At 40.0% G+C, this 22,596-nt stretch overlaps 1 protein-coding gene across 1 annotated transcript; it reads right to left on the bottom strand.

The window, feature by feature from the left end:
* Positions 1 to 5,546: 5,546 nt before the first annotated feature.
* On the bottom strand, positions 5,547 to 22,352 carry LOC110200791 (glycine N-acyltransferase-like protein 2). The gene is made up of 6 exons (XM_020976192.2): positions 22,269 to 22,352; positions 17,358 to 17,461; positions 14,703 to 14,810; positions 11,010 to 11,136; positions 8,633 to 8,813; positions 5,547 to 7,055 (listed from the first exon to the last, which is right to left on the bottom strand). Exons 2-6 carry the CDS (start codon positions 17,433 to 17,435, stop codon positions 6,629 to 6,631), a joined length of 921 nt encoding a protein of 306 aa, XP_020831851.1. The 5' UTR covers positions 17,436 to 17,461; positions 22,269 to 22,352; the 3' UTR covers positions 5,547 to 6,628.
* Between the last annotated feature and the right edge of the window lie 244 nt (positions 22,353 to 22,596).

The raw sequence follows: 22,596 nt of genomic DNA, 5'->3' as shown, positions 1-22,596 counted from the left end.
CAGTTATTCACTGTATATGAACTTGTGGGGAAGAAGTAGAAACAGCAGTACAAAGCTGAACAGATTTCTTGGGTCTGGGTGACTGAGGAAGTTTAGCCACTCCTCCCCAGATATACTTTTTAAGTTCATAAAGGGGGGTCATTGCGGCACACAAGGGATAATAGGTTTAATTAAGCAAAAGTGGGTTACTCCAGACAAATCCTGAAGCCCTTCCCCACCTCCCACCCCCCACCACTGTAGCAACTTGCACGACAGTCATTTGTCCTACTTGCGTGGCTTTTAATCAGCTGGCCACTGGTGGCCAATCTACTGACTTGCACCCCTCTTTGAACACTTACAGAAAAAGATTATTATTGTGCCCAAGTCAGTCCTTAACCAAGATTGAATTATTTCCTAGTTCTGAAGTTCCTAGCTCCCTCTGATACCATAGCTTTCACCAAGGAAATTTTGCGAAGGTATGACCCACTTACCTCTTTGGAATCCACTGGGGACAATCTTATCTCATTGTATTTTAGAAATGGCCTAATGTTCTCCCTTTGGCTTTATCTGTAGACCAAGGGGTGGAATGATTGTGTAAACAGATGGAATTTGTGAGTAGATGAAAAAATTCTACATGAGATTTTGAGGCTAATACATGAGACAAATTAAAAAAAAATTATCTAGTCCTAAGCTGTAATTAGCGAAATTTTGCAATTTGAGGAAGAGTCTCTTAGTATTTTAACTTGCTTCTATTCTAAGTCTTGAATCCAGATTTAAATGTCTTGACCTTGAATAAGGCTTCTGGTGCATCATTCCAGGGAAATACCATGTGCCTCTTCAGTCTGAGTTCTGCCACAGGAGGGTGTCTGTCCCTGGAAAAGTTGAGAGAATGACCTTGTGAAGGTGAAGGTAGGATTCTCTTGACCTATTCTCATCTTGGTAAATAAGACATTTCCCAACTGGTTAATTCTGAGCCTGGCTATGAAAACCTGTCATACAACTGGCTGCCTGTGACTTTCACCTGAAATCAAACAGAACTAACGCCGATATGTCCTTGCCTTTCTCCTCACATAGCAAATTCCATTGATTAGGGCAAATGCAAAAGAAGATGAACTGTATTGGTGATTTTTGATTAAGCAGTATATGCTAGAATAGTGTGGGATCATTTCAAATTGCCATTTGAATCCCAGATAATACACAGATCATGAAGCCTTACATTTGGTGGGTTATTTGGTTTATAAGAAATCATCCTATAACATCCTTTGATTATGATGATATCATTAGTGGGATACGTCACAGTGAAAAATGTGACACAATTTTCAAAACAGGATTAAGAGTTTTACATATAAGATTGTTTGAGACATCTATCAAATAATATTGAAGAGAGACAAAGACTCATTTTCTAAATCAGGCTCTCAAGATACAACAACATATTGAGTTTGTGTCAATAAACAGATCTGAAGGAAGAAGCCCCTTCAAAATGAGAACACGGCTTGTTCTAGAAATACAAAATCATACACCTTAGAATTCTTTCATCTACATCAGGGATTTGTGATCCTTAATAATTGAATCCACCAAAAGCTATGACGCTATGGTTACTGGCATTTGTTCTTAGACCTCATGGGACTATAATTGACATCATTCTCACTCTGATTCCACTTATGATTCTAGCCTGGAATTGACATGAAATTAGAAAAGCACTTTCTCCTTAATTTCTCTATTTTGTTCCTATGGCAAGTTTACATAATCATTGCATTATTGGTATAAATATAATATTAAATCCTTATTTCATAGATTAATACTAGAGATAAGAGTTGCACCATTTAGCCTAAAATTTTAGTACTTCCTAAAATTAATGTGAAGATAATTGAGTATTGATGGAAGTTTATGGGACCAAACTGTTGTTCTATTAATTATTAAGCCTAAAACAGAAAGAACTTTAGTTTTAATGTAAAGAAAAGGATGTTAGAGTATCTAGTGTTACCTAAATGGGAAAATGTAATTTTATTTGGATTTATTGTTACCACCTGAATTCTAAGCTTGTCTGAAAAGGCAAACATGTTATATTATAAATAACTTATTCAGTCTGCACTGTCTTGAAATTGACTGCTCAATGTATTTATGCATTCAATCTCAGAACTTTTTTTGACCATTACAATTATCTATCTATCCCCTTTTCCCCTCTCCCCACAGTTGCAGAGCCTGGCTGTAGAGGTGGTTGAGTCAGGGATTTGGGAAGTAGGGAGAAAAAGGGCACTGCTCCTCGTGTGGGAGGGCCTAAGGACTGGGAGTGCTGGGAGGCTATAGTGTCCATTGAGGCGGGCAATTTGGTGGATAAGGAGGGTCCCTGAGGAACCTGTGAGTTTCCTGATAGGAGCTGCTCGGCTTCAGGGAACCTGCAGCTTCTGCTCTTAAAGAACTCATGTTCTAGTGGGGGAGAACCATGTAAATAATCATGTGCATACAAGATATAGAAAGAGTAGATTGAAGACAATCTGAAGGGAGGACACTGGGAACAGAGTGATGATGGTGGGAGACCAGGAAAGGCAAGGCAAGGCAAATCAACATGAATTTATATACTATGAGCCAGGCTATGTGTGAAGTAGGTACAATTGCAAACCAAAAGATAGTCCCTGCCCTGAAGAAGCTTACATTCTAGTGGAGAAAGACAATACATAAAAAGGAGCTGAAAAGAGGTGACAAGAAGGGAAAGTACTGAGGAAGGGTTATGGTGGTGAAGTCCAAAGAATGAAGCATGTCTGCTCTGGGCCTTCCTCAAAATGGATGTTTCTGGAGGAACTCACCCAATGGAAGAAAGGGACTACAGGAGTGGAGAAAGAAGGCCCCTGAAGCACGGTGGCATGTCTTCCCACAATCCTCTGTATTCGTCACATTTATCGCTTCTTACAGTTCTGCTCTATATATTCCATGACTTTCATTCAGCTCCATAGAATTCTACATCATTCATGCACTACTTTTTGTTTCTCCATTCCCCCATCAATGGGCATATACTTTGTTTTTTGTTTTTCACTACCACAAAAAGTGCTGCTATCAATATTTTTGTGTTTATGGAGCCTTTTGTTTTGTCTTTGGCCTTTTGTCCCAGAGCAGATATGCTTCTTCACTGTGGAATGAACAAACTTTTCACTTTTACTTCCTGAGTTTGCTTCATTTAATCGGGGGAAGGCCTGAATAAGGATTTCTTTTAACAAGGGTATGTGCCTAGAAAATTTCTAGATTAAAAGAGTGGACATTTTAGTCACTCTTCCCAAAATTTCAAGTGCTCCAACTACATGTTAAAAATTTATGGAAGGATTCCCAAAGAATAAAAGGCCATTATGGAATTGTTGTTCAGTCACTTTTTAGTCATGTTTGATTCTTCATGACCCTTTCTGAGATTTTCTTTTTAAGGATACTGGAGTGGTTTGCAATTTCCTCCTCCAGCTCATTTTACAGATGAGGAAACTCAGGCAAACAGAATTAAGTGGCTTGACCAGGGTCACACAGTAAGTGTGTGAGGCTGGATTTGAACTCAGAAAGATGAGTCTTCCTGATTCTAGGCCCAGCTCTCTATCCACTGTATCACCTAGCTGCCCTCCATTGTGGAATATTCACTTGGGAAAAACTGTCTGGAGGGAATTGACTGAGGAAATTGAAGGAAATCTCTCAAGATATCTCTCTAGCCCTAGCTCTGATGCTTTGTCAAGTTATAATGATAACAAAATAGTAGTAGTGGTAGTAGTAGTAGCAGCAGCAGCAGCAGCAGCAAGTATTTCTATAGCACTTTAAGATTTGCAGGTGTTTTCAAACATCTTATTTGATTTGGACCTCAGTTTTCTCATTAACAACAACAGCAATAACACTTAGTTTAGCCTTGCTAAGAACCGTGATTTGTTTGGTGGGGTACTAAGCTCACCAGCAGCCCTGTCTGTGCCTTAGTTGACAGTCCTGTAGTGACATTCACGTCCACTAGAGGGGTTGCCATTAGATTGTAAATAGATGCTCCTGTCCTGTCCCGAGGAGCCAAAGAATGCCAGCCAAAGGGGTAGAGATTGGAGGCCTCGGAGGGAACAGGTGAGTTAGGGTGACAACATCTGGGGCTGCTTTTGCAGAGAACCTGATGTCCATGAAAAACAGTTCCTCACTGTCAACATCTGTGATCTCAAAATGGGCGTGGCAACATCTGTCTATCTTGCTTTCCCATCTGATCTGCTGAAGTGTTATCTGTCTTACCTAATATTTTATTTCGGCACCATGACAAAATAGAGTCACAATTCACTCACTGTGTGACCTTGGATAAGCCACTTTGCTGCTCCGAATCTCAGTTGTTCATCTCTAAAATGGATGTGATGGTACTTGTCCTAATATCTTCACAGGGTTGTTTTGAGGGGAGTGCATTGAAACACTTAACTGCTTCTATACAGTTGGCAGCTAGGCGGCACAGTGGAGAGAGTGCTTAGACTTAGAAAGGCCTGATTTCAAATCCTTCCTGACTATATGATTGGGCAAGTCACCCAGCCTCTCAACCTCAATTTCCTAATCTATAAAATGGGGATAATGACAGTACCTACATCTTCCATCACAGGGTTGTTGTGAGGATTAAAAAAATGACACATGTAAAGTGCTTTGCAAACCTTAAAATGTTCTATAAATGCTTATTATTATTATTTTCCAAAGGATTTCTCTATGAACTTTCGTCAGTCACTGTGTGCATCTGCCAGGACACCTGAACCCATCCAATGCAGGCATCTTGCCATCTGCCCAACTCCTGCATGTACCTTCTTTCACCTCACCTTCCCATCCTGTTCTTGTTCTGGAAATAATACTTAAATCAATATTAGCATTGCTTCTAGGGAAAGCCTGACAATCTGCTGCCCCTTATAAGACTCCACTTCCAATGTCTCTAACTGCCTAGAGCGACACTCTTCTTTCCTTGGCCACCACTTTCTGTGTTGTATCCATCTTTAAAAACAGACACATTAAAGCTGGAGCTATAATGAAGCTCTGAGTTTGTCTAGATATTTTGGAAAGCAATTTGGAACCATGACCAAAAAAGTCACCAAAATGTGCAGAACCTTTAACCCAATGATAAAATTACCAATTATACCCCAAAGGCATCAAAGAAAGAGAAAAAGAACCCACATATACCAAAACATTTATAGAAGCTCCTTTTGGGTTGGCAAAGAAGTACAAACCAAGGTCTTGACCATCTACTGGGGATTAGATGAGCAAATCATGGCATATAAATGAATGTGATGGACTACCATTGGACTTTCAGAACTGATGAAGTGGTTGGCCCCAGAGAAACCTGGGAAAACCTGCATGAACTAATGCGCAGTGAGGTGAGCCAAACCAGAGCAATTTATACAATAACGGCATTGTCAAGAAAAAACAACTTTGAAAAACTGAAGCGCTCTGAGCAATACCATGAACCACAATAGCATAAACCGTAATTCTAGAAAACTGATGCTAAGGGTATGCTCTACCCCGCCCCCCCACCCTGACAGAAAGGTGATAGACCCCAGATACAAAATGACACACGTTTTCAGATACAGCCAATGTAACCATTTGTTGTGCTTGACCATGAATATTTATTACTATAGTTTTGTTTTTCTTTTTTTACAATCACAGGTGGGGTGAGAAGAGAAGAAGAATATGGTTAGGGCAGCAAAAAGAAAAAAAAAGCAAAAGAGAGAGTGTCATGGAAGGATCTTTTTAAAAATGTAGTGAAGAGAGCAGAAGGAAGGGTAGGGTCATAAGAACAATGACAAAGAAGCAAGACAGCTTTGAACATTATGTCTTGAATTTATTACCCATTTAAAAGTGAGGCAATAGAGATGTGCAGTTTTGTATGCATAGTATACTGTGTATGTGGACATTTCCCTTTTGTTTGCTGTTTGTTAGGATCAGAACTTTAAAAAAAATAGTAAACAAATCAAAATTCAAATAGGGGAGATAATATGTAATGCAAGATATATACAGAATGAATAGAAGGTAATCTAAGAGGAAATGGCACTGGTGGGGGATGGAAGGAGAACTAGGAAAAGTCTCCTGTAGAAGGTAGAACTTGCACTCACTTCTAAAAGAAGTCAGGGAAGCTAGGAGGTGGAGAGTGGAAGGGAGAGCATTCCAGGCATGGCAGACAGCCAGATAGGCAGCCAGGAGTTAGTTTGAAGTATGAGCAGTATTTAACTCCATAAAAAGAAGCTTGTTACATTGAAGGCAATCATCCTGCATATTCAAAGGCTGACCCCAGTGGACACTATCTCTAGTGGTCATGCTAAAAGTAGAGGAGGAAGGCTGGGCTTGGTGGTACTTCTTAGATTCTCTGCTAGGTGTGGGTTTAGGGAAGGCTGAGGCTGGTGAATCACTTGAGCTCGGGAATTCTGAACTGCAGTAACACTAAAGCCAATCAGACTTCTGAACTACTTTTGACTTCTGAGACCAGGAGGCTACCAAGATGCTGAAGAAGGGATAAACTGGCCCAGGTTGGAAATGGAGCAAGTCAAGGCTTCTGCGCATATCAGCAGTGGGGCTGGGACCATGAATAGCTATTGCACTTCTAGCCTGGATGAGATAGGGACACCCTGGTCTCAAAATAAGATATAATACAAGTGGAGTGCACAACTCAAGACTGACATAGACTGAGTTAATAATGAGGCAAGTGTTGAAATCTAGTTGGGGTGCTTTTCCATTGATGCCAATCACAAGGCATGGCATTGAAATTAAGGTGCCTCACTGCTTTGTGGGAATTCTCATTCATATCTTCTACGTGAAGATAAAAAGGAATCTCATTCTGTTGAAGATATTTCATATATGCCTCCATCATCTTCTTTAGCATGCCCCTGCCTTGATATTCTAGGAGGGTATAGGCCATCCTCAGTTCACATGTTGGTTCCATCACACTCCAGGTTATGGGATTCCCCTTAGGATCCAGCAGACAATACGCAGGAAAGTTCTGGATACAGCTTTTGATATATCTCAGGCTCTTCTCATTCTTTCCAAATTTCCAGTTGTTGTTCACCAGCTCAGAATGGGAGACATCCAGGAAGGTAGGTTTGAAATTTTTAACTTCACTGCAAAAGAAAATAATTTAAAAAAAAGAGAAATATTACTTGCATTAGCCACTTATTTCCCAAACACATCATGCATTTTCCCACTTCTGGGCCTTCTCCACATTAGTACTCTCTGACTCTCATGTTCCCCTCTCTTTTCCATCCAGGCATGTCATCATCCACTGACTTCCTACCATTTTTTTTAAGTCTCAATTTGAATGGCATCTCCTTTGTAAAGCCTTCCCTGGTCCCAGTGTGATCTAGTGGAAAGTGGACTGATTTTGTAATGAGAAGACATGGAGCAAAATCTTAACTCTCTCACTTACTGGTTGTGTGACTTTGGTCAAGTGACTCTTTGGGTCTTTTTTGTTTTTTCCATATGCAAAACTAAGGGGCCATACTAAATGGCCCCTAAGGTGTCAACCTTCCAGCTATAGATCCAGGATCCTTCAGCTGAAATTATTTTCCTTACCTGATCTCATTGTTCTTTGCTTTTTTGTTATTCACTTACTGTACTTTATCCTAGTATACTCATTGGTGCAGAATCTTATTGGGTTGTAAGTTTCCTTAAGGAAATAGCCATTTCTTGTTTATTTTTGCATGTCTTATGGTGACCAGCATGATAACCGTACACAGTATTTATTGAATGCCTAGTCAAACTTTCTTTTCAACATGAATCACAACTTAAACATTCCTCAAGAGTTGCTTTGAAAATGACATCAGTAAGTGCCTACTATGTGTCAGACATTGTCGTTGGTATGGAGATACGGAGGAAAATAATCTCTGCTCTCAAGAGGCTTAAGAAACACCTCTGCCCACATGAATTTGGCAGTCTCTGAGGGACAGCCTTTTGAAGCTGTGGCTATGAATGAACAAGAAGATGTGACTCCACATTGGCTGAGAGAACACTGAATCTACTGTCTAGCTGAATGAAGAGAGAAGGGATTTCTTCAGATAATTGGAAGACTTCAAAAGAGAGACAGGTAGAAGGAAGTGAATAACTGGAGTTTGAAAAGCCTCAGACAATTTAGATGAAATTGCTCATTCCCCTACCATGTCTTCTGCAATCGTAGATTGTACTAATACAGTGACCACTCATGGTGAAATGTGAGGTCATTCTTTTTCCTGGTCTGGGAACCAGGGCATTTTTATGTTTAGATGGTATACACACACACGTGCGCGCGCACACACACACACACACACACACACACACACACACACACACACACACTTACATTCTATTAAAACGATTAACAGTATTCAGCCATAAATTGACCGAGACAATTTTGTGGGATTCAACTATTTGCCATGTATCTAGTGATGGCCCAGTCCAAAATTAGGTGGACTGATCTGAGGCACACTGCCTTTTGCCAGTCTTATTCTTAGCCTCTCAAGATGGTTGGACTTTGCAGAGCTTGAGTTCCCCATGGCCACCTAGGCCTACATCCATGCCACAAGGGGACATGAGATGAAGACCTTAGTGGGTGACCAGGGGTACTTGATTTCTTGTAAATCTCCTCCAGATGATGAAATTTAACCCTATAATTATCAACACTCCAGGATATGATATTAGAACAGGAGGCTATACATGTTCCTACCTCCCAAACTCTCCAATATTTGGGATAGTTTCTTCATAGGATCTGCCAAACATTCTCTTATTGGAAGACTTTAATTGCAGAACAGCTTCTGTTGCATAGAGAAACCTCTTGGAGTAATCTATTTGTAGTGACTTTGAAGCTGCAACACTCTGTATCTTTTCGTTCAAACCCTGTTGGCAACCTGCGAAGAGAGGAAGGCAACAAAGACCTTGCTTTAGTTGTCTCTGCATCTTCTGAAAGAGCACAGCTTAATGTAAATAGTATTGCATTTGTAATCAAAGACTGCGGGTTAGAATCCTGGCTCTATTATTTCCTTGCAAAGTGATTATGGGTAAATCCCTTCCTCTCTCTGGGCTTCAGTTTCCCCCTCTGTAAACCAAATAGGTTGGACTACATGGTCTTTAAGACCCTCATTAGCCCTAAATCCATGATCCTTTTAACCCCTCTGATTCTCTCTGGTTCTAAATCCATTACAAAACAAGTCTGGACACTGGGACACAGGGCACTCCTACACACTGGAGGAATCGCAGTTGCCTCAACTTTTTTCGTCCTCCTTAATTCAATATAAGCTAAGATACAAAGTCCATTTAGTGTAGATTATACTTTCTCTCACATTCACTCCATCTTTACCTTTTGGCAGTTGACCATCCTTTCCAGGCCTTGACTCTTTGTCACTTCTTTAATGATTTCTTTTTCTCTATTTTCTTATCCTTCTCTCCTCCCCCAAGCTAGAAATGTTTTCTGTCTGGTTATTTGCACATAGTAGGTGCTTAACATATTTATTGGTTGATAAGTGAGTTCCTCTTGCAAGAACTATATTCCAGAAGTTCCCAGTCCAGCCATGCTCACTTGTTTGTTTCTCTCCTGGCTCTGTTCTTGACTCTCCGCATTTCTACACCTGGCCTCCAGATGGATCCCTTCTCTTTTCCTTTCCCTCTCCTTTTTTGCTTGTATTTGTGTCTTCAGAGCTTAGCACAGTGACCTACACATAATAAGTGTTTAATAAATACTTTCTGACTTGCTCATATTTCTCATAGATATTTGTCTATACCCTTCTTGTGCACTTAGAATCATAAACTAAAAGAATGTTTGATTTGGGAAGGGACCTTCTATAGAGTCTATGCAATCTAGTCATATCATTTTGAAAAAAGGAGGAAATGAAGACCTATAGAAGTTAAATGACTTGGCCAAGTTTAAAAGACAATTTGAGTGCCAAAGTCAGAATCTGAACTTGGTCAGAGAAGTAGGAAGAAAACTAGGGGAAATCAGTTTCGTGGAAGCCAAGGTAAGAGAAGAGTTAAGAGTGGTCAGCCGAAAGTTGCGGATGCCAAGTAGGATGCAGACTGAAAACAGGACATCAGATCTAGTAATTAAGAGATCGTTGGCAGCTTTGGTGAGAGTGGTTGGGTCAGAAGCCTGATTGTGAGTGGTTAAAGAACGGGATGTAAGGAAATGGAACAAAAGACATAGCTGACTCTATGAGTTTGGTTACAAAAGGGATGAGATATAGGGCATTAGACTGAAGAAGTTCAGGGTCACTCAAAATATTTTTATGGGTGGAAGAGACCTGTGCAGATCTGTGAAGGTTTGAAAAGGAGCCATTGGACAAACAACCTGAAAACAGAATAAAGAATAAAAATGATTGATGGGGCAAATTCTGAGAGTAGAAGGAAAAAGAAGGCACCAAGTGCACAAGTAGAAGGGTGGATCTTGGTGAGGAAAAGGACTCTCTCTTCCTTGGAGACTGGAATAAAAGATGAAAGAAGAATGGGTGATGTAAAGGGATCTTGAGGTACAAAGGAGGGGAGAAGAGAAAGCCCGTAGTTGGCATGAAAAATAGTAACAATGGTGTATTCTTAGAGATCATCTACTCCATGCCCTTAATTTTAAATGATACCAAAGTCTAGAAATAAGGAGTGTCATTTGGGCTTATACAGTGAGGCAATGACAAAGCCATGACTAGGGTCCAGGTAAGACATTATGTTATATTTCTATCAGAACTCTTTTTCAAGAAAGTTACAAGGTAGTTGAATTTTCATTAAACATGTAGTAAAGAAATCTTTGTTTGAATCCCAGCTTTGCCACTTCCAGGTGTGTGACCTTGGGGAAACCATTTCTTGTCTTTGGTGAGAGGAGTCCTAGTCCTAAAATAGACATAATAATACCTGTACTCACTAACTCACTAGCATCCTAATTTTTGCTTCAGTTACTTGTCCATCTGTCTTATCTCCTTGCAAGACTGCAAGGTCCTTGAGGATAGGGACCATGCCATTCTCATCTTTATATACTAAATACTTACAATGGCACCTTTCATAGAGTTGTTGCTTGATAAATATTACCTGATTTTCAAAAATTCCACTTGCTTCTAAGCAGTTACCTTGGATAGTGAGAATCTGATCCCAGTTGATGACCTTATTGGATTCCAGTAACTCTGGCAATCTCTCAGGAGTTTTGGTAAAGATGTGGTAAGTGTTTGTGTAATGATCCATGTCATCAGTCATCTCCTGCACAGGAAAGGTTAAAGAAAGTGGGGTATCATTGTCAAAGTCTGTTTCCAAAGAGAAAACTTCATAGCAGATTGATTTGGTCAAAGGGTCAAAGCCAAGGGGCAGTTGGAAAGGGCTTGAGTCTCAAGAGGTAGAGACATAAATTGGGTGGGTAACTTTTCTACTGATAGATCATGATACTTCCCTATTTTAATAGATGGTCTTCTTGAATTAGTGTGATTGAAAAAAAATCATCCTGTAGTGGTCAGCTTTCTGATGTTGGGCTGGTCCTCAGATGGCACTGTAGGGTTAATACTCAGAGCCTTTCGAGCTTGGTAGGACCTCCCTGAGTCTGGGCTTCTCAGGAACATCTTTTAAGAACTCAGGCTCATATTAATACCACCAAGAAACATCAGAATAGATATTTAGTTGTAGATCATAAAATTTATTGACATATAGATTAGGTGGTAGCTAGGCAGCATGGTAGAGGGCAGTAGACTTAGAGTCAAGAAGAGTTGACTTCAAATCCCACCTCAGACCTTTATTAGCTAGGTGACCCAGGGAAAGACATTGAACCTTTCTCAGCCTAATTTCCCTCATGTGTGAAATGGGCATAATAATAACACCTATCTCATAGGGCTGTTGTAGCACCAAATGAGATAACTTACAGAACACTTTGCAAACCTTAAAGCTCCAGATAAATACTAGCTGTCATCATCATCATCGTTGTCATCATCATCATCATCATCATCATCATCATCATCATCATCATCATCATTTATATTAAAATTGTATCTTGCTCTGGTCCCCCTAATTCATTATTGTTATATTTGTCATCTTAGGCAGGTATTTGGCTAAAAACCAAGCATCATCTGATACAGACAGTGTTTTCGTCATTGCTTCTTATGGAAAAGAGGAGCTTCAGAAAAAAGAGGTAGATTTTGGAAGTGAACAACTGGTTAAGAAAATAGTATTTGAGAAAAGGACTTGTATTTCTGACCTATTGATTAAAATATAAGATTGATGGACTCTAGAATAGGACAGAATACTCTTAGTAAGGGTATATGTGTGTGTACATATGTCTGTATGTGTATTTATGTAATTGTGTTTACATACATATGGATACACAGACATATATGAGTATGCATGCATACATATAAAAAGTGTATCTATCTATACACACATAGGTGTGTGTATATATATATATATATATATATACATATATATATATGTGTGTATATATATGTACCCAACATATTATAGACTGTGTATTTATGTATTTACACATATACACAGATGTGCCAACAATGCATGTATATATGTGCATGCATATTATATTTGTGTGCATATATACACACATGTGTATATAAATTTGTATAGATACAATCTCATAAACATATACGTATGCATATACTTATAGGTATATACACATGCATAACTATATGCATGTGTATAGCTCATATACATATATACAATGTAATACCTGTGTGTATATTTACTTGGAATCTTGATAATCAGATCAAGGAGTCTTTCTATCCCAAGATTCTTTTACATAATCTCCATGATCAGGTGTCTTTAAATTAAGAAGGGAGGGAGAGGTGTAAAATTAGCCACATTTATCTGATATTGTGGAAATTAGCAGGTATAGCATAGGAATAATAGTGAAAGGGGGCAGGAAATGCATGAAGGAAACAAGGAATAAAGCCTGAGGATATTGGTGTCTAAAAACAAATATCAGAGAGTCATTGGGCTGAACTATCTATGACACAAAATGTTGTCTTCTAGCACTAATATTTTTCTAGTGATTCTTTATGACTAAGAATTAGAGAGTATTGCCAAAGAATCAAAATTGCATGTGACCCAAAAGGCAATGGAGGGACAGCTGGATGTGAAAAGCATTTTGTAGTGGCTTACCAGTGATGGATTTATGCACAAGAAATGGCATAATGCAGATGTTTGTGTATGGATATATATGTATAGATAGGTATATGTGTGTATATATATATATATATACATATGTGTGTATATCTATGTAGGTGTATATCCTAGACTTATGATTTCAATGGGATATCTATATCTAATCTACACCTGTATCCTAGACCTCCGGTTTCAAAAGAATAGGAAACTACTGATGAGGAAATTCATTTTATCAATGCAGATTGGCAACTATTTCACAATTTTTCACCTTAAAGATACGCCTAGGGTTTTGGACATTTAAATGACATGACTTGGGTCAAACAGCCAGTACATGTCAGAGATTCTAACAGTATTTGGACTCAGATTTTCCTGACTCCACGAACAATCCTCTATGCATTATGCTACATATATTCTTTCTCATTTTTGTTGGTTAATCATTTCAGTCATGTCCAATTCTTCATGACCCCATTTGGGGTTTTCTTGGCAAAGGTACCAGAGTGGTTTGCCATTTATTTGTCCAGTTCATTTTACAGATGAGGAAACTGAGGCAAAAAGAGTGAAGTGATTTGCTCAGGGTCACACAGCTAGTAAGTGTCTGAGGCCAGATTTGAACTTGGGAATTTCTGACTCCAGGCCCAGCACTCTATCCACGGAGCCACCTAGCTACCCTGCTTTCTTATTAAAAATATCTAATAAATGTATCATCAGAAAAAAAGAGATGATTTGGACATGTGGTGAAAAGAAGGGATAATGGATGGAAAGTCCAAATGTTGTACTGACAATCATGAGGTGTTAAAGCATTTAGAGAAAGCTAGTAGTGTCTTAAAAGGGTCTTTTTAAAAAGACATCTTTTCTAGATAACTGATGGGACATCATAGACAATGACTGACACTATTGGAGGGAGGATTCATGAAGCTGAGATTTTGCATCCCTTGAAGTATCAAAGAAGCATTGGTGATTTAGCGCTTCCAGGGTTTGGGGCTTCCTTTGTGCAGGATTTGGTTCGGCCAACGCTTAGAGTTAATGCGACGTAAGAGTGGGGTCTAAAGCGCCCCACCCTGTGTTAGCAATGACACTGTAGCTGCCTGATATCATAAGTGTGAAAAGTCTTTCCAACTAAGTAACATTGCTTGAGAATTGTGTTCAGACAGGCTGAGGAAATTTGACTGCACTTCGAAGTAATTACCAAGCTGGCTAGAAATGGATTGACTCAGAGGGGTGGGGCAAGGACGGCTTTCCAGCACACCTGTGAGGAGCAACCATGTGCGGGAAGGAGAAGGAGGGAGGTCTTTTCTTAGTTTCGGCCAGGTCTCCTCCCTACTCCTATCCGTTGGCCAGAAAATCTTGGCAGTTTTGAGGGGTCTGGAGAATGTTGGACTTCCCAACTTTTCGTAATAGAAATCCCACATTCCTTTTTCCAGCACATACTAGTCAATGCTTAGAAAACTGAATGGAGTAGTTAAAAAGAGTATTTGGAATCAGAGGGCTCAAGTCTGACTGCTGGTTGTTCCATTTACTACCATGTGAATTTGCCCAAGTCACTGCCTCTCTATGGGTCTCAGCTCCCCCATCTGTAAAATGAAAGGGCTACATCAGATGATCTCTGAGGTTCCTTGCCCACCATGTAACAGTTGGATAATAAAAGCTTGTCAATTGCTTGATCTTACCTCTTTCCGAGGCCGGGTAATGATGGTCTTATACTCTGGCCAGGAGTCCGCTAGAACCTCCAAGTTGAAAGGGTTTCCCCGATTGATGTGGAAAATGGAGCCGTACACCTACAGTAAGAAGACAGAGGCAGGTAAGGCTGGAGAGGCTTCATCATTTCATCAAAGTTGTCAAAGCAAAATGGAAGTGGGACATGTGGATGAGGAAAATGATAGCACCATTCCAAAGGGCAATTGTGGCTTCAGTGACAAATGGAGACACTGATGCTTGTATTTATTCATATTCTGCTAACATCCCAGAAAATAACATTTTTCCTTTTCTCTAACTGCTTCACATCATCCTACATGTGCTACAGATTTGTTAGTAAGAGCCTGGAATTTCTTCATGGGATGAGGATGTCTTATCTACATGATGTCTGCATCTGTGATGTAGGAGAATATTGGTAATAACAATAGCTTCCATTTCTATACTCTTCAGTCTTCAATTAACCCCAAAATGCTTATTTCTTGGAAAGATGATGCAGATAGATGCTAAGCTGGGCTCAGGATTGAAGAGGAGTAAGAGACTAGGTTGTGTTGTATTTGGGAAATTTCACAGCATGTTAAGTGGTGCTAAGCTGCTCCCTGATACATAAACTCATCTCTTTATTTGTTGCTATATTTATGTGGCTCTAATGTGTCTCCTGGACTTCAGTTCTTCATTGCCAGCTACTGCTGGCAATTACCACTTGAATATCCCATCAACATGGGCCAAACAAAACTGAACTTTCACCCTAATCCCAGTCCCTTTCCAAACTTCACTATTTTTGTAAAGGGTACCACCAGCTTCCTTGTTCCCAGTTTTATAACATGACTTATCTTCTCTCTTCCACACCACCCATATCCAGTCAATTGTAGGTTCTATCCATTCTACCCGTAGATTCTATTCATTTCTCCAACCACAGTCTACTATTTTCATTCATCTATCACGTGGACTATTGTAGTAGGCTCCAAACTGGTCTCCCTGCTGTTGGCTTCACTCTTTCCAAGCCATCCTCCATATAGATGCTAAAATCATCAGGCTACTTCACTCCCCTGTCCAGTTATTTTAAGTGGCTCCCCAGTGAAGATACAATCCCAACTACTCAGCCTGGCATTTGCAGACTCCTACAATATTGCTCCACATGGCTGTTCATCATTATTTCTGCTAGTTAGGAGACCTTAAAGACACTTAAACTCCCAGTAATCCAGGGAACCCTATAAAACAATAAGTTACAGACCCAAACCGCATTGGCAGAAGACATTTCCACATTGGGAATTCCCTACACCAATGAAATCACAGGTATGGACCCCTAAAACTATGTTCCAGACAATTTGGATTATTTGCTGTTCCTTAAATTAGGACTTCATTTTTCATCTTCTGTACATTTGCATATGTCGCCCTCCATTTGTTGAATGACCTCCTTTTTCTCCTAAGCTTCTGAGAATCTTTGTCTCCCTTTAGAGATTATTTTAAATGTTTACTCCTCCATGCCATCTTTAGTAATCCTCTAAACTGTGCTCTGTCTGTCTCTCTTTCTCTATCTCTATCTCTTTGTGTCTCTATCAGCTGTCTCTCTCCCTCCCAAATTTACTTCATGTTTACTTCTCTGTACCCCACAAGTACAATACATGTTGCATTTTCTTAGCAGAATGCAAACTTCTGGAAAGCTAGGATTGTTTCATTTTTGTCTTTGTAACATCAGAGCCTAGCCGAGCATCTGATATGCAGTAGGTTTTTAAATAAATGTTTGTTGAATTGAAAAAAAAATAACATTTTCTTCTAATGATGCTATATGGCTATAAATTGAGCATTATAAAAAATTGTGGGTGAACTGAAAGGCACTAGAAAGATCGGCAATTATTATAAATAAGCAAATAAGCAGCAGCACATTTCCAATGATACCATGAATGCAAAAGGAAACCTTTAAGAAATAGAAGATTGGAAAAGGAAGTGGGTCACTTAGGTATTGGAGGCCACTAGATGGTGCAATAGATTGTGTTGGGCTTTGAGTCAGGATATCCTGAGCTTAAATCCTTCCTCAGACATTAAGTGTATCATCCTGGATAAGCACTATAATTCCTATCTGCCTCAGTTTCCTCAATTTTAAAATGAAAATTATAATAAAATCGACATTTACAGGATTCTTGTGAAGATCAGATAGATCGCATGTGTAAAGTGCTTTGCCAAAGCTCTATTCATGCTTTCATTAGTATGAGTGAAGGATAACAGGAGGAAAACCCCAGTCCTTCAAATGCCCTTGAAATGTTAAAAGGTCTTTTAGCACATTGAGTAAATCGTCTCTGGAGGTTTTATGAGATGACACACACAAGAATTCAGGGGGAAAGCAGCCATGAGTGAATGCATCTGCACTGTCAGAGGGGAGGATAGAAGAGTGCTAGTGTGAGGAGATGAAAAGGGATGGGACAGAACAAAGAAAAGGGCAAAATGTCACTTGGCAGAAGAGGAAACTGAGGCTCAGAGATAGCAAGTGGGTCTTCCTGCTGTCAAGACTGGTTACTCTAGGCCCACATTTCTCTACTTCCTGCTTGGTTGCAGAGTCTCTCCTTATAGCACAAGGAAATCTTCAGGGATGGCCACATCTCCTTTTGTCTCTGGCAGCTTCCACCCCGACTCACCTTCAGGGACTCCGGGATGCTTTTGGCCAGCGATTGGTGTAGGGTCTGTAGCATCTGGGCCTCTCGCAACAGAAGCATTTTTGTGGTACTGCCCACCTTTTGCCCTTCAAACCAAAACAATGGGAATAAAAGGAGGTAAGGGACCAGCGGGATTTCTCAAGAAGTTGAGAAAGTAGAAAGTAAATGATGAGTGTCACGTGACCTACAGCATGAAGCTGACTTAGTCAATTTCAGTCTGACTTGACTTGGGGGCCAAGGAACTAAATTAGGTCCTACCATATTTGGTTACTTGGGTACCCAGGGAAGGGAAATGCACCTTTTCAATGATTTCCCTTAGGATGCCCTTTAAAATCATGGAAGTCTGAGGGTTGCCATATCTAACCCTAAGAGCTGCCTTTGACAGTGTGGGGAGTGAGGTCACCAGAGGGAGTGAAATCCAAGGTCACTTCCTCTCTCAGTAGTAGACAAAACCCCAGGAGCAAAAATTGCCCGATAAGAAGGGATATTACCTGAAAGCAGTCTGTATCACCATCATCAAGATGGTGGCTTTTGAGAGGGAGGAGGAATTGACCTTAATCATATTAATGCTTCACATTTTACAAAAGGCTTTAGGAAGCAGTACTGAAAAATGGATGCTTCTCATGTAAGATGTCTATATCCACATGGGCATGGGACCTCTAATCATATAGATAGGTGCCTCTAGAGGAGATATTGATAGATATATTTGGAAGCTTGCCCATCTTTCTCCAAGGGAGATTATGATTCCAGCCTGAAGTTGAACAAGAGAAGGGACCAGGTTCACGAGGCTGGCCATTCTTTTCTCCTTAGAGAGAGAGAGTGCTAGACTACTATTAAATTTATCTGTACTCTAATATTTCTGGTCGGTGAACATGATTTTTCAGATTCAAAAGCAACAAAGCCACAGCTGTGTCTTCTTTAAAGGGGAGGGGGTAATTCCATCAAGCTTGACTCCTTCCCACCATTTAACCCAAGGGTAGAGAACCTGTGGCCTTGAGACCACATATGGCCTTCTAGGTCCTTGAGTGTGGTCATTTGATTGAGTCCAAGTTTTACAGAACAAATCCTTTTATTAAGAGGATTTGTTCTGTGATGTTTGGATTTAGTCAAAGGGTCATACTTGAGGGCCTAGAGGGCCACACGTGGCCTTGATGCTACAGGTTCCCCACTCCTGAAACCCAATAAAACATACTGGTATCTTCCCATCATTTAAGCCTGTAGGCTCCTTAATGTCAGGAATTACATCATTTTTTGCTTTTGTATTCCCAATGTCCAATATGTGCTCAATAGTAAACACTTGTTAAATGCTTTTCCATTTCTTTCCAGTGTACATAGTAGATACCTTATATATGTTTGTGGATGACTGAACTTCATTACAACTGTGTCAAGTACCCAGGGCATGTATTGTCAATTCAATTTTTAAAAACTTTCTATTATTTATTTATTGTTTACATTTTTAAATTTTATTTTATTTTTGAGTTATGGAATAAAACAAGCATTTTCATAGCATAGTATAATAAAACAATGATTGCACATGAAACTGCGAATCTATTATGTACAACTTGCTATTCCTTTAATATATAATAATGTCATCATGTAAATTTCTTTTTTGCAGAAAAAGAGGAAAGCAAGACTTAGTGGACAGAACTCAGCCAGTTTCTGGCCAAGCCAGCACTAGAGCCCAGGTCTTTTGACTCCAAGGCCAGTGCCCTTTTTCTATACTAGATACGCAATATTATCCATCCCCTATGCTTTACCCTGGGAGTTCTGGACTGCCAGCGGGGATGCTTCTCACCAAAGGTTATTGATGTATTCCCTGAAATGACTGATTTGATATGTGATGGAATGAACAAACAATGAATAAAAAGGCATTTATTAAAAGTTTACCACATAAGCACTAGAGATAAAATCACACGAGTGATACCATCTCTGACTTCAAGAACCTTACGTTCTGATCAGGGAGACAACACATGTAGAGGAATGGTGATCCAGGAAAGGAATTTCGGTCTATGGAATCATAGCAATAATGAGTGGAGTCACAGGGCAGTTCATGAACATGTCCTTTCCAGAAATAATGATGGTGTTGATTTGGTTACAGTTCTCAGATCAAAAGGTGGAAAGCAGGGTGGTAGTGAAGGGTATGTGGCGGGGAGATGTCTGTGAAACATATTTGGATCAGCAGGGCTGGCCCAGATATGAGGAGCTATCACCCATCAGGACAGCGTGGACTTGGAAGGTGTTTTCAATGAATTCCAGCACAGAAGCTTTGGGTATAAGCTATTGTGAGCACTACTAAAGGACTGCTCAACCCAACTGTTACGATGTTTGTCTGGATGATGTCATTGAGGGCAAGCCTGCGCGGCCTGGCACAGCTGATGCTGTCATGGGATGTGACACAGGATCTGTGACCACATATCGAGATGCACGCTGTAAGATTCTGTATGTACCTTGGGGGGAGCCATCTAAGCAATCACCGTGCCATAGTGGGCTGGGCTATGGGCCTCAGAGACAGTGTGGTGCTGGGGAAAGGTCAGGGCTCCTGAAATCAGGTAATGTAGGTGTCAATCCTACCCCTGACACCAGCTTTGTGACTTCAAACAAGTCACGTAACTTCTTGGGACTGGGCTGGGTTGGGTGTGAGGTGCCTTCTGCCTTTAAGCCTGTGATCCTGGGATTCAGAGTTCAAATCTCAGCCCTGCCCTTCCGTACCCACCTGACCTTGGATGAGGGGCTTCATCTCTTTAGGTCTCAGATTTCTCAGCTATCAAATGAAGGAATTGGGATAGATAATTGCTTTGGCCCCTTTTGGTTCTGAGCTTGCACGAGCATTACTCATAAATTTCGTATTAGCCCCAAATATAGATCATCTCCAAATATAGACCACAGTCCTAAAATGTGAGATCTCTGAAAGGAAGAATGATTTTATATATATATATATATCTTTAAATTCCTTCCAGAGAGGCAGGAATAGATAGGCACGGACCAGTCTTGTGGCTGGGATTCATGTCTTGCCTCTGACACATGCTGGCTATGTGACACTGTGTGAAAGCCACTTAGACTTTCAGTGCCCCAGGGAACTCTATAAAACTGTAAGTTACCGACTTATTCTTCAGTGATAGAAGAATTCTACTACAAATTCCCCACACCAATGAAATCACAGGTTTGGACAAAAAAGCCCTGTATATACTCTGAAAAACATTATGCAAAATTCATATATATATGTATATATATATGCATATACACACATATGCATATGTATGTATGTATATGCATATGTAGATAAATATATACATATACATATATATGTAAATTTTATGAGCAATGCTCATATGAGTTTGGAGCCAAAAGGAGCCAAAAGGATTATCTAGGGGTGGAGAACCTATGGGTCGAGGACACATGTGGCCCTCTAGGTCCTCAACTGTGGCCCTTTGACTTGAATCCAAACTTCATGGAACAAATCCACTTAATAAAAGGATTTGTTCTGTAAAACTTGGACTCAGTCAAAAGGCTGCCCCCAAGGACCTAGAAGGTCACATGTGGTCTTGAGGCCACAGGCTCCCCTCCTCAGAGACCAATCCTTGCATTTCATGGTTGGAGAATCAGAGGTTAAGTGCCTTGGCTAAGCTTACATAGGTAGTAAATAGCAGAGTTCGCAGATTTGAACTTAGGTGGACTATGGTTTTAAATCATAGGATCGCTGAGGTAGTGCTGGGATGCACCTCAGAGGTCATCTGGTGCAACCTTCTTGTTTCTTAGATAAGAGAATTGAAGCCCAGAGTTAAGTTCTGTTACTAAGGTGAAATAAGTAGGGAGTGGTAGAGCTCAGTAACTATATAAATATTAATAAATAAGTGAATTAATATATATGCACACATATACATATATTAAATATTATATATATATACATATATACATATATATATGCATATATATATATATATACACACACACACACACACACACACACACACACACACACATTTGCCATATTGGGGGGAGTATTTCAGGTAAAGATTTTCTTAGGAGTGGGATTGACGTGCTGGACCTCTATTTTTTTAGGTTGATGCTGGAATGAAAGCAGGCACTGAGAGTTCATTGAATAGTCACCAAAGGAGATTTATTTATCACTAACATATAAAGGACATCCAGTAAGGATACAGGAGCATTTAGATGAGGTAGAAGAGGCTCTTTTTTTTTTTTATCATTGTTGGAAATATGGTCAGCAGGGAAGGTGGTGATCTGCAGAGTCTTGGGATTTCTGACTGGTCTGAAGGCACCACCAGGCCCTAAAGGCTTCCAGTAGGTGGGCCTTTTTATGCCCTTAGGTGAGCAAGAATCTATGACAATATATTCCAGAAAACTGCCTCAAGGGAGGTACAGCTTAAGCCTTGCCACATTCTTGGGTCATTCAGGTCTTGGAGAAAGTTTTGTCAACTTTTAGGGAAATATTAAACTAACTCATGTTATAGTGATTGGGGGAGAGAAGAGCGGGTAAAAAGAGAAACCTTAATAGATATTGATCTTATCACAGATGTCAAATTCATTTTTATTGCCACCACTCCCACAGTCCTCACTCCTCTCATTACTGCTTTTTTTTTTTTAACAAGGGTATAATTATAGACCACACTAACATCGTATTAAAAAAAAAAGATTTGGTGGACAAATGAGTGTCATCTATTTAGGCCAATATAGTTACTTTTTGATTTGTTATTTTGGGGGACAAGAGCACTGTCATGTTCTATTAAAGACAGGAAAATCCAGGACCAAAGATGACAGAGTTACTCCAAAGAAACAAGATCAGAATGTACTCTCTCAAGGATCCACCGTACATACATGAGCTCCACATTGCAGGGAATTACTTTAAAAAAAGGACAATTGAACTGTTGAACTCACCTAGAAAATGGAGAAATTGAAGATTGAGGTGACAACAACTGCCTTCCTCCTGGTTCCCTAGGTTGGCTGGGCAGAGCCTGACCCTTGCTGCAGCTGCCCTTTGGCCAAGGCCACTCTCAACCAATCTTTAACCAAATTAACCACGTTCTGTTTCTTATACTAAGTAGGGTTATTTTAAATAGAGGTTGGGAGGTGGGGAGTAGGAAGCACATGATCTCTGATCCTAGTTATTCTACTTAAAAGCAGCCCTTGTATGTCTCAGGAAAACATGTAATCATTAATTTCTGAGGACCTCACTGACGCTTTGGTTCCTCATTTGGGTTTTATC

This window comes from Phascolarctos cinereus, unplaced genomic scaffold (genome assembly GCF_003287225.1).
Source record: "Phascolarctos cinereus isolate Bilbo 61053 unplaced genomic scaffold, phaCin_HiC Scaffold_9;HRSCAF=440, whole genome shotgun sequence".
Lineage (NCBI taxonomy): Eukaryota > Metazoa > Chordata > Mammalia > Diprotodontia > Phascolarctidae > Phascolarctos > Phascolarctos cinereus.
The sequence above is the reverse complement of the archived record's forward strand: the minus strand, read 5'-3'. Positions and strand labels throughout refer to the sequence as shown.